We start from the raw sequence: 13,561 nt of genomic DNA on the forward strand, positions 1-13,561 counted from the left end.
ATCCATCACATCATCTAGATTAAATGAGATAGTTAGATATATAGGCTATTAAGATTGATGGACTTCAATCACAACTAACTTATATAGTCTATCTTTTTTCTTTTTTTTTAATCACGGATAGACTTTAATAAATTTTCTATATTCAACAAAATAATTAAAGTAATTTAATGTCATCACTTTTCTCAAAGCAATCACAAGAGCCACATAAAACTTAATAGATAAACAAAAATTTAATATTTAATCAAACAAAATTGAGTAATGGATGAACAATCTATGATTGAAATTTATAAGTTATAGAAGTCTATTAGTGATAGTTTTCAATAAATGATAGATTTCTATATGTTATTTGAAGTTATAATTGACTATCACCAATAAACTTCAAATAATAGAAACCTATCAATGATAGACTCCTACCACTGATAAAATCTATATGTGATATGGTCATAAACTCCTATTACTAGTAAAATTTACTTGTGATAAACTACTAGTATAGTCTTATCATAGATATAAGTCTAAAAGTTTTCCATCGATAATAGATGTTTATCACCTATATGTCTATCAATTATAGGAATCTATTACGGATGGACTTCAATTAGGTTTTTTTGGACATTTTCTGATTAGTATGTTATTTATAGTATATTTATAAATTCTTTTGTATTTTCCTATATTTGTTATTATTTTTTTTGTGTACTTGCTATATTTGTAAATGTCCTATAACAAAAAAAAAATATATATATATAAAACAAAAAAAAGATAGCAACCTTAAATAGTTTTGTTTAAAAAATATCTAAAACTATAAGATTTTGCCTTTTTTTTTTCAACCACCCAACCCCTATAATTAAGGACACCTAATAAACGAAACCTAGCCAAATATAAAACAATCTTATCCAACGTAAACAAAAATAGTAATAAAAAATTGCTAGATTTCTCATCTATCCAAAAATTCGGACAAGTATTTATGATATTAATGTAAAAAACAAAAAAAAAAAAATGTGAGTATTTGTGAGTATATAGAAGAACTTTGTGGGACATAGATTGTGGCTTAAATGTGGGCAAGTATAGGAGAGTAAAAAAATATCAATCCTGGAGTTATATAAAAAGACAAATAATTACTAATTCTATCCACTTCTGACCAAACTCAAAGATTCAAAACTTATTATAGGGATGAATTTCATGATGTATATCTATACTATATTAAAAGAGGTTATAAGGAGAGAATTTTCTCCAATCCATTTTAGCCTCACATATTTTAATCATTTCTTTTTTGCACTCAGTATGGCTCTTCAACTCAAGTAATAATTCAGGTGTCCGATGATATTGAAGGGACATGACTATTTGGATTTGATGACGAACTCTTCCATTGTAAGTATATGGGTGTGTGATGTATCTATAAAAATTAAAGAAATTGATGACTAATGCATTTATTATCATAACAAAATTTCAAACTCTACAAAACAATGAGAAGCAAAATCTTTCCAAAAATAATGAAGACTAAATTTTTTTTGTTCTTTAAAGAAAAACATTTTACCAAGTTAATGAAGAGGTACGGTAATATTCATCCTTTTTTTTCAAGAAAATTTTTTAGGTGAAAGGTTTGCCTTCAAGATGTTATTCCATTAGAAAAAAAAAAACTTAGATAGAATATTCGATATGAGATTTAAATTTGAATGAAAAGTAGTTGCTTAATAAATTGAACAAAGTGTTTCACAACCTAATTAGTTGTTTGTTCATTCCAAAGTGAGGACGCAAGAAAATTAGATCAAAGTGAATTTTGATCGATTGATGGTGACGATTTGTTATTATATATTTTCTTTTTATATAAAAACATTTTTTAGAGAATAAAGGAATATGATGAGAGAAGTTAAAAATTGAAGGGAATATCATATAGGAATTGATTTATTTTTTTAATTTTAATTTTAAATTCAATCTCCTTCCTTTTCTATAATGTGCATTTTCTTTCATTTCTTAGATTATGTGATTTATTTTATTAAATTTTTGTTGTTTTAATATATTTGTATCTAATTGTTGTGGGCTTATATTCTTTTAATTGTTTTTTTTTTTTATCTAATTGCAATCCATTTAGATAAGGTGGCCCACCCTAATAAAATTCATTTAATTCAGATATCTTTTAACAAGATTTATTTTACCTAATTTTGTAAATAGGTTCACACCCCTTTGAGTCCTTGGGAGTTTTTGTTGATATTTTTAATTTTTCTTATTAAATGATATACTTATCCGAAAAATACAATAACAAAAACAAAATTTTGTATTACTTTGTTTTAAGTAATTTAATTTTAATTCACATAATAACAATTTTTTTAAAAATAGATAATAATCACACTTTTTTTTTCTTCCATGGAATTCTCTTGATGAATCCTTTCACATAATAACTAAAATTCATATAGATACATCCCTTACCAATAGTACACAACCCTTCACATAATAAGTAAATATTTTTCAAAGAATAAATACAAATTTTCCTCCAATGTTTTCTTTGGCCTCATCTCCATTTTTAGAATATCATGATAGAAAGAATTGTATGATAATTGAAGTTTTTGTTCTTCGTAAAGAAAATATTGGATCATGCCAAAATAAAGCTTTGATCTCCCTAAACTTATTTTCTCCGATGAAAAAGTAAAATGATAATTGAAGTTTTTGTTCTTCATAAATAAAATATTGGATTATGCCAAAACGAAACCTTGATATCCGTAAAAAAGGTAGGGCTGTTATCTTCATATTTAGATTTTGATTTATTACTGTTCATTAACATATAGGAAAATTGTAAAAAAAGGTATGGTTATTCTCAAATTTAAATTTTGATTAGGTAGGAAATTCAGTTTCATTTTCTTTATTTTTTTTTTAAAAAATCTTTTTTAAGAGACGATAGGGAGAAATTTAAAAAAAAACAAAAATAAATAAGAATTGGGACCATAGATAAGAAATGGAAGTGGGTTTGAATGGAAAAGGGGAGGAGAACATATGTGAAAATAAGGAGAAAGTTGAGGAGGTAGGGTTAATAATAGTGATTATTTTATATTAAAAAAATATAGCAGTTGCAAATTGACTTCAAATCAATATTATAGAAGACTTAGCAAGTAAAGAGTACCACAATTTCATTCAGTATCGTAAGTTTTATATCAATACTTCTATTTCATAGATCTTTGTAGGAAATTATAAGTTTTTTTAATTTTCAATTTGTCAAATGGATCTTCTCCCTATTGATAAATTATTTAATGTATTTAAAATTTTGTTCCTTTTGGTAGTGGCATAGTTACATAAAGTGTAATCCTTTTCAATCATAACAAAGACTTATAAAATTTGTGTTATTTTAAAATTTAAATGTTAAGCATGTAGTTTTTGTTAGTTTATGAAATTTTATATTATTATTTTCAAATTAGATTTTTTATTAGATTTTTATAATTTCGACTTTATCAGAATCTTAGATATCTTATTTAATTGTTTGAACAAAAATTTTTATCTGTGTTTCATGTTTTAAATTTAACAATTCTTATTCATTGTGTTAAGAGAACTCAAACTATCCATGACAATTATAGAAATGAGCAACAAAATTAAATTTGATAGATTCAAAGATCTAAAACAAAGGTATTAGTATTAAATATATCTCTAGCTTTTTATTTGGAAATATATATATATTTTAATTACACAAGCATGTTAGCAAAACTATTGTTTATGAGTTGGTTGATGGTTTATATTCTTATTTAAACACTTTTTATTTCATGTAAAAGATTTACAATTTATAATCCCATAAAAAGTATATTATTCAAAATATGTATGTCACCATCAAAATTTATGTTCCACGTGTTCCAAAGATCCTCAAATATGTACAACTTATTTTATATTTGTTGTGAATTAACATAAAATAAGATATATTATATATATAATATAGTTTTGACTATTAACTATTTTATTATTTTTAATTCTTATGTCAGATATTTATTATTTAAAATTAATAAATTTATATTAATTTGTTATTGAAACTTCAACAATATAATTTATGTTACCACATGTTTTATAGCTAGTATGAATAAATGCATGTAAACTAGGAAAAAAAAGACTTGGGGTGCTCCCTTGGATGTAGGGTTTGCAAAAATTTCGTGGGGTCAGGTCCCGCGGGTACCGATCGGGATTTTATTTCATAATATTATTTTTTATATATTGTTATATATCAGTAGTTTTAAGTTACTGTTTTTATTTTTTTTTAATTTTATTTCATAATATAATTAATTTTAACTTTTTATTGAATTTTAAAATAGAGAAATGTTAAAATATTTTTTTATTATTAAGTTAAATAAATAAAACAATAATAATTCTAACTTGTTACCTAAAAAGTATATCATTTCGATAGAACTATAAATATTTATTAATTTTAAACAAAAAAAATTTTAAAAAAATTAATGGGTAGAGAATTTTTTCCCAGGGGACCCGATCCTTAAATGGGGAATTCTCGACCCCAACCCTGACTCCTCAAAATGGGGAATGGGGCGGGAACAGGATTAAAAATCTCCGTGGGGATGGGGACGAGGAGTATATCCCTGGCCCCGCCCCACCCTGTTACCAGCCCTACTTGGATGCACCAAGAATCTTGGTGCATCCCAACCAATAAATAATGTCATGTGGTATTTTTGCTTTTTCAAAAGATTTTTTTTCGAATTCTATTTTTACGTGGTTAATATGTGAGGAGTATAAGAGTTAGGCTGCACCTAATCATTGTAAACTAATATTAATTTTAAAGAAATTTGGGTGCTTTTGAGTATAAAGGGGTCTATGAGACCTAACTTAACATAGGAAAGTGTAAAAGGAAAAAATCATTTAATGAAAAAATAATGATGAGTTCTCATGCAAAAAGTATAAAGGTTAGGCTGCACCTAATCATTGCTCGGTAAACTAATACTAATTTTCAAGAAATTTGGGTGCTTTTGAGTATAAAGGGGGTCTATAAGACCTAACTTAACACGGGAAAGTATAAAAGGAAAACATCATTTAATGAAAAAATAATGATGAGTTTTCATGCAAAAAGTAAAAGTTGATGCAAAAATTAATCAGGTAGTTACAAATATAGCAATCAAGTCCAAAATATTAGTAGATATAGCGAATGCAAAAATTTACAAATATAACAACATTTAGTTCCAATTCTCAAAGTCTATAAGTGATAGACATCGCTAATATCAGTCTTATCACTAGTCGATTTTACTATATTTGCAATTTTTTTTAAAATGTTGCTATATACATAATTATTAGTCCTAAAAATGTTGCCCATTACAATTATTTCGTGAAGCATACAACCTTTTTCAAATCCCCAATAGAGAAAATCACTCAACTTCCTCTTTCACCCATCATTTTGAATCCTTTAAAATCTCCAACGGAAACAGAAAATTACTCATTCTTTTCATCTGCATCCTTCTTTATTGAAGCAAATATACTCATAGCTAATGCAATGAGGATATACTAAGGAGACGTTTGGCGCGCAATAAAAGCAGAAGGTTGAGTTGAATTGAGTTGGTAATTATTATCTAGAGAGAAATTATCTGGAAAGCAAAATTGTCTGTGTTTATTGCACAGAGTTGAGTTGAGTTGGTAATTATTGTTTGTGATTGTTGTGTAGAGGTGAATTGAGTTAGAAAGTCTATATTTGGGTGCTGAATTGAGTTGAGTTGGGTATATGATGTAGTTTTTGTAAATGATATTGGTTTTTTTTTTTTGCTTTGCTTAGTTGATTAATTTTGAACTATACACCTATTTTCTCAACCTTTTTATAATATAAACCAGAAAAAATCTATTTTTTTCAATTTGTAAAACATAACAGTTTTTTTTCATCGTGTTCTTTTAAAAAATTGTAAAAACTCTAATTCTTTTTCATTTGTAAAACATACCACTAAAATACATGTTATATTGCAACTCAATTACTTACGAATTGGTATATTATATGTATGTATCTTGAATCTTGCTAACTTAACATTATTTTTAAAAAAAAATCAAAACAAAAAGAACTAACATGGTGTACACATAGACAATGTGATTTTGTCAAAATTTGAGGATTAAAATTTTGAAAAAAGTTATAGAGTGAAAAAAAATATATATGAAAATTTAGAACTAGCTAAAATAAATTCTAAAAAGATAAACCCTTTTTATCTCACACTAAAAAAAAAGAAAAGAAGAAGAAGACGGGATGATTGAGCAAGAATGCCAAGGCATTATTATCTAGAAATTGTCTAACTGACATTTTGATAATACCTAACTTGCCCTTGGTTGGTTCGTATGTCTAGAATATTTAATAACTAAAATATAAATACAGCATAAATGGAAGGTTTGATTAATAATTGGGATATAAATACAATGTAATGAAAGAGGTGGACTAATAACCAAATTAAACATATTATAATCTAACAGATCCAATTTCAAAACTGAAAATAAGTGTCATTCCATAATTTTCGTCATTGGAATTTGAATTTATTTTTTATATTCAAATTAGATTTTGATGACTAGGTCACGAATTGATTTAAAATAAACCAGTTTCTCTCTTATTTTTCTTCCTAATTGATTCAAATTAGTTATCTATTTTGATTTAATTTAACCACTCTTTGAAAAATATTCCGAAATAATCCATCTTTAATTTGTTTATCATCATTTTGATTTTAATTTATAATATATATTTAAATTTTATATTATTTTATTCGTTTTTTATTACTTTAAATTTGGATTAAATTTTTTTATCCTTATTAGGGTTTTACTTAATATTTTATACATATTATCATCTAACAAACAGTATATTTCATTTAAATTTTATCATTTTGTGTATCTTTTTAAACACCTTTTATTCATTATCATCTCATTATATTATTATACCATTAATTTGACAAACAAATAAGTATCTACCTATACCATCTTATTGTTTTTCCTATGTCTCTATAAATACAGTCAATTATTGAAGCTTAAATGAAAATGGAATTATGAATACAATGTAATTGTAAATAGAACTCCTTTCTTGAATTTTTTTTTCTCTCCAAATTATATTTGAATTTATATTTTATTATCAAATTAGATTTTATTTAACTACTTATCAAATTAATCATAATAAACAAAAACTTCATGATTTTTCTCTCCAATTTATATTTGACTTTATTTTTTTTTATCAAATTTGATTTTATCCGACTAACTTTCAATTTGTTTAAATGCTTGTAACAAATTCAATTGTATCTAAATATTTTTCATTATTTTATGCATATTGTTATCAAATTAATTTGATTTTTTTCCATATTTTCGATGTTTTCAATTTTATGTAAAACGTATAAAAATGGCTTGTTGTACTTAAAAAGAAACATATAAATGAGTATTAAATATTATTATTATTATTATTATTATTATTAAAACAAGATAACAAAAAACCCTAAATCTCATATTCCTCATCTTCACTTAGTTGTCCCTAAAATCTATTTTTCTCCTTCTTAATCTCATCTCTACAATCGTTGGTTCGGCAACTCTTTCTTGAATTTCATCGTCTTAGCTAGCTTTTGACGACCACCCTTGTCAGGTCACCGACTTTTTTCGCTCGCACACGTGTTTCCTGCTTTTGTTTCTACTTTGAACGTCGTTTTCAATAATGATGTTCTGGGATTGATAGTGTTTAAAGTTGGCTTTCAAGATCCTATGCAAAATGGTCACATGGAATGAAGACGATGAAACTACTTACAATTGGTTTAATGTCAAATGCAATCATATTTCCAATAGTCACATCGTCTTGAAATTGCTGTAGACATCCATAACTTCCCTCACCGCCTAGTCGTCATCTTCCCTCACATATAGGAGCGTTCAAAAAATATGATAATCCGAAAAACCGGTTTGGGTTGGGCTATCAACTCATTTGGGTTAGGTTGGGTTCAAATAAATGAAAATTTTATGGGTTGGGTTGGTTCATGGGTTCACCTAATATAATTCAAACCAACCCGAATTTATTATTAACTTTAAAATATATTTTTTTGTTATTTATAATACAATTATTTATACATATATTGATTTTAATTTTATTTAATTCCAATATATTTTTTAATAATTTACTGTTCAAAAACTCTTAAATGTAGTTTCTTTGCACTTTAGAAAGAAAATTTTCACTATATAAATTGAAATTGAGTTGTTAATCTTAATTCAATATATGAAAATAATTAAATTAGATTTTTACATATTTAAGTTTTGCCTTTTTAGAATAAAACTTTAAATAAATAACTCGAACCAACCCAATCAAAATATTTAATGCTTGGGTTGGGTTGAGTTCATTTTTTAATAAGAGCTATTTGGGTTGAAGAAATTTATAACCCGAACAATTGGATTGGGTCTAAAAAATTTTTCAACCAAACCCAACCCATGAACACCCCCATTTTATAGGATTAAGGATCATATTGGGTGATTTTTTATTTTTTCTTCTGGAATGTCTAGATATTGTGTATTTGTGGTTCTAGAATGTTTAGGTAGAGTATATTTGTGGTATTCAAGATGTTTTTTAAGTAATGTATCTTTGCATTATCGTTTGAACTTAATTTTGTTATTTTAGAGTAATTTTATCATTTACTACTTAGTATTTTATATTATATAAATTTGTTTTTCTATTTTTATAATTTTGAAATAATTTTGTCAAATGAAACTTTAAAATTGTTATTTCTGTTGTGAGTCCCCTTCTTATTTTTAGGTGTTGGCCCAACTAAAGTATCCCATTGTGGGCTTTGCCAAGGCGATCCATGAGAATCTATCTCCCATTTTAGGAATTGGCATGCATTTCTCTGAGAAAATATAAAGCAAAGAAGAAGAAACGCTAGAAAATTTCCAGGTCATTGAAGAAGATGGGGGTCACAAAGGAGCAACTCGAATCTACTTTAACCTCTAAGTTGAATCCTCAGCATCTGGTATGCTTCTTCTTCACGCTCTTTCTCTAATTTCTTCTTCATCTCATCATATCATCTTCGATCTTCCTGTTCTTATCACCTGGGGTTTTAACTGGCATGCTGTTCTTGCTAGTTTAACTTGTCTAACTCTTATTTTACTTCATTGCTTTAAATTGGGGTTATGAAACTGAGAAGAGCTTTGACATTTGATTAATTGGACTAAAGCTCTGATGGGTTTGTTTATGTTTCAACTTCTTTTGTGCAAATTGATTTTTCAAGTCAAATGGGAAAGGTTATCTTTTCTGATGCAATGGATGCTTTTCCTCTGCTTTCTGTTTTTACTTGTTGATCATATAGTGTTTGAGTGGTGAATATGATAGCCTTATGGAGTATGATATTCATAGGGTCCATTCACAGTGAATTTATTTAGGGATCATTCATTTTTAAAGAGGCTTTTTTTGTTCAATTGGCATGGTTTATTTACCTTTTGTAATGATTTTGGTTTTAGTGTGGCTTACTGATAATTCCTCTGCCTTGTTCTCTACTTTTAGAAATCACCTTTTGAATTAATGCTCAAGTTTGAGAAACAAATTAAGTTTTTTCAAACAAAAATGTTGTTAATGAACAAATTCATTTTTTCAGAAATAGAAACCTAAAAACGAAATTGTTATCAAATTAATGTTGAAGCATATTGTTACTTGGTGATATGGATTTGTGATGTTGACTATTGTTGGATTACTAGGCGAACACTGTGTGAATCTTCCATGAAATGTGTCTGGACTTAATACTAGAAGTTCCGAAATAGGAGTAAAACCTCAAAACTGAGGACTGCTTTTATGAACAAAATATTCTGGGTTTTATATGCAGTTGATTGGAGTCTGAAAACTGAAAGTATAGCAGCAACTTAATAGGAAAAACAAAAACGGAGTCACCATGCTCATGTCTTGAAGGGATTTGCTGTCAATTTGATATTTAAGCAAGAGTCCTGAAGTTTGCCAGATGCTCATTGATTGTGTGCAATTAAAGGGTTTAGAGAAGTGAACAATAGTATACAATTTTTTTTTAGTACAACAAACGTGGGATTCAAGATCTAAACCAATTGTTAAGAAATCGACAATCAAAGATAAACAAAAAAAAGTAAACAATAGAAAATTGACATAGAGACCTACATAGTTCACTAATAGTACGTTAGCTACGTCTATAGGCAAGGGAAGATAACAATTTATAATTAGAGAGAAAATATCATATGACAGATTCAGAGTCATCAGTAGAGTTAGAGGGTTTATGTAGCGCACTCATCTAAACCCTAAGACCAAAAGCGTAAACAGTGTAAATAACATAAATATGAATATAACTCCCCCGTGCTTGGACATTTGGAGCATTAGATAACAGATTCAAGGAAGAGAGTTAGTGCCTTAACCAATGAGCTATACTCAAACAAAGAAGTTATATTTCCTTGGAGGCTATTCTTGTTCTAGTCCTTACTAGGCCAATTTAAACAAACACAAAACTTATCTACCATCTCACACTAATAAGTTGTCCAACATGAAGGTCCAGGTCAGCTTGGTCAATTTTTTGCTCATAGTGCTAGAATTTTCTTAGTAGATATACAAATTCTATACATGAGGGGGGTGTTTGGTTCACTACTTTAAAAGTGGGAGCAGCCTAACCCATTTTTGGTTGACAGTTTTGCAAACCTAGGTTTGTTTCAATACCACTTATTCTACTCCTAGGTTTGCTACAGTTTTTTACCCTTACTCCCTAGGTTTGCTACAGTATGTTATCTTGAATCTATAGGTTTGCTACAATATATATTTTTCTTTAGTCTCTCATTTAAAATGCATTAAATTTTTAATAAAACATATTAGTTAAATAACAAATTTGATTAATGGTAATTTGTTGTACTTCAATGATTGCTCATAGTGTCGGGACCCTATTTTTTGTTTGAGACAACTACTGCAATCTGTGTAAACCACACACAAACACACAACCGGCTACATCCCAACCTCTTCATCAAAAATAGGAGAGAGAATACCAACTTTTCAGATCAAGAACAACGATGTCAAAGCTAGTATAGCATGGGCATATTTGTTCTCCTCTCGAGGAATGTGACATATGCAGAGTATTAACAACTTCCCAACAAAAAGAACATCCACACAATAAAGACTTCAATTTCAGCAAGTCTCTCCTCATTAAGAAACTTAATAACATCCAACACACCAGACTCAACTATCAAAGGCGGATTTTTTTACGGACTACTCAAGCTCAATAACTTTCAAACACTCCGCTAGAGTCTCAGCTTCCAGAAGATTGATACCTCATTTTCTTTTTCTTTCTTTTTTTGGGGTGTAAAATTGCAACCTTCCAATAATACTTGACCTTCATAGTCACAAACAATACACCGAAGCCCTCCTCTGCCTCTTCCATTAGACCATGTTACATCAGCGTTCAGCTTCCAATTATCAGCCATTGGCAAAGACCAAAGGGGATGATTGGAAGGAGCGAGAAGGGGGAGGGCCGAAGCTACTTGGACAACTTCCCTAAAAGAGCTTTTGAAACCATCAAAATCCCCCAAGTGTTTTTCAATCTTGATTCTTATAGAGTCGGAATCAAGAACTCTCTTTTGAAGCAGATCTCATTCTGTAGATTTCATAAGCTCCAAAAGATAATCAACACACAATCCAGCTCCTCAAGTGCGTACGAGGACCTCCAAAGATCCCAATAATCCAAAATAGACCACCAACTCTTGCCAACGCCAAACAAGCCAACAGAAGATAGCAGGAATCACAGACTTTCCAAAACTTACACTCTCACATGATATGGCATATCGATCCATGTGAGATCTCCCAAAAAAATGGAGCAATACAGAAGAGATCCCTTTAGAATATAAATTACATATGGTTGGAATAAGGTCATTAAAAATTCTCCAGCGAGTAGTTTTGACTTTCGATTTGATCCTTGCCCCCACAAGGCCTTCCACAGCTTAGAAGGCTCAACACCACAAGAGGACAAGAGTAAGGTAACACTACTCAGCTTAACCCCTAAATGATAGGCACTTGTAACTGTAAACTGCTCCCTTTTATCAAATTTCCAAAAAACCACATCATCAATCTTCTTAATGCCAATTGGGATATTGAGAATGTCGCACACATCCAAATGGAGGAACATGTCCCTAATGAGGTTCTCGTTCCAGGATCCCCTGGCATTGAGAAGAAAGGAATCTATCTTGTTTCTGGCCTTGTCACAAACCCAATTCGGTTTTAAATTCCCATCCTTCAGAATTCACAGGTCGTCCTTTGTCATAATATGGCTACCATTTCTGCCCCTCCACCTCATTTCCTTAGCAAACGGATATCTATAACTCTACCCCACAGGATTCGTTTCCAAGTATAAGTGGGTTATAACCCAGCTTTGCCTTCATGAAGTCCTCATTACAGATATACCTCCCCTTCGAATTTTTCGCTAGAACTTTTAAAAGCATGGGGATTACCCATAACCATGTAATGTAACTTTGATGAAAATACCAGTGAATACAGTATATGCAAGTTTATTTCCTTATTACACCTTCTGGGTATATCACTTAAATTTCTCTCTTGTTTACTTCATGTTAGAGAAACAAGCAAAATCAGCATCTTGAATCACTAATTATTTCCTTGTTTATTTCAGGAGGTAACTGATACATCTGGAGGGTAAGTTCCAAACCACGCATGATGAAAACTTTATGATACATTTCTATGGTCATTTTCCCAAAACATAAAACAATCTCTGTCTCCACCAGATGCGGGGCGAGTTTCATAGTTGACATTGTCTCGGAACAATTTGAAGGGAAAAGGTTGCTTGAGCGACATCGGTTGGTGAATGCTGCTCTGGAGGAAGAAATGAAACAGATTCATGCTCTCTCCATCAAGAAGGCTCTGACCCCACAACAATGGAAGCAACAACAAGAAGAATCTGAAAAATCAAAACCTACAGTTTAGAGCATGATTTATAAGTAAGAGCCATTGATGGTAGTATAAATAAAGCAGCATACCATGTAGCCACTACAGTAATGGTGTAATTCTGATTCTGCTGTACTTGTGTATGAAAATTTTTTGAGCTTGTACCTTATATCTCTGCTTCAGATATACTTTTGAAATATTAATCTAAACATAACTCAACAATTATGGTATCAATAACCATTTTTTTTTTTTTTTTATTTAAGGTGGAAAGGTTAAGTCTATGATGGTAATGCCTTAAAATTGAAAACTTTTGAACTTGTAATTAAATTCTAAAAAATGAAATTCTTTAGGAAAAATATAAATAAAGAAAAAGGAAATATGAACTTTTGGTTATAGTAGTTTGACACTGATATACTCGTATTAGTATTAAATTTCTAAATTTCTATTATTGATAGTTGATCTATAAGTGATAGAAATCTATCCATAGTAGAATTTAATTGGACATGAACTTGTTTGAATTTTATTTGTATTGACGATCATTGATATGCTTCAATACATATTCTATTTGTATTGAAGTCTTCGATGATGGTCATCGATAAATTTCATTACATGTATAATTTCATTAATGAGATAGTCGTTGATATACTTTAATATATATAATTCTATTACTTAATTAACTTCAGTCAAAATGTTGTTATCATTCTGTAAGTCATAATGGACATGTAAATTTTC

General features: G+C 29.0%; 1 protein-coding gene across 1 annotated transcript; it reads left to right on the plus strand.

Moving 5' to 3' along the window:
- Window positions 1–8,722: 8,722 nt before the first annotated feature.
- LOC120088658 (BolA-like family protein) lies at window positions 8,723–13,063 on the plus strand. Its single transcript, XM_039046072.2, has 3 exons — window positions 8,723–8,912; window positions 12,558–12,580; window positions 12,670–13,063. The coding sequence occupies exons 1-3, from the start codon at window positions 8,850–8,852 to the stop codon at window positions 12,866–12,868; spliced, it is 285 nt and encodes a 94-aa protein (XP_038902000.1). The 5' UTR covers window positions 8,723–8,849; the 3' UTR covers window positions 12,869–13,063.
- Window positions 13,064–13,561: the final 498 nt, after the last annotated feature.

This window comes from Benincasa hispida, chromosome 10, assembly GCF_027475165.1.
Source record: "Benincasa hispida cultivar pf3 chromosome 10, pf3_genome.v1.1, whole genome shotgun sequence".
NCBI lineage: Eukaryota > Viridiplantae > Streptophyta > Magnoliopsida > Cucurbitales > Cucurbitaceae > Benincasa > Benincasa hispida.

Bases quoted from the DNA above. Each gene is read 5' to 3' on its own strand.
- LOC120088658 (XM_039046072.2), top strand. From the start codon at position 8,850: ATGGGGGTCACAAAGGAGCAACTCGAATCTACTTTAACCTCTAAGTTG. The intron at 8,913-12,557 runs GTATGCTTCTTC...TGTTTATTTCAG, and splicing joins AGTTGAATCCTCAGCATCTG to GAGGTAACTGATACATCTGG. The intron at 12,581-12,669 runs GTAAGTTCCAAA...TGTCTCCACCAG, and splicing joins GTAACTGATACATCTGGAGG to ATGCGGGGCGAGTTTCATAG.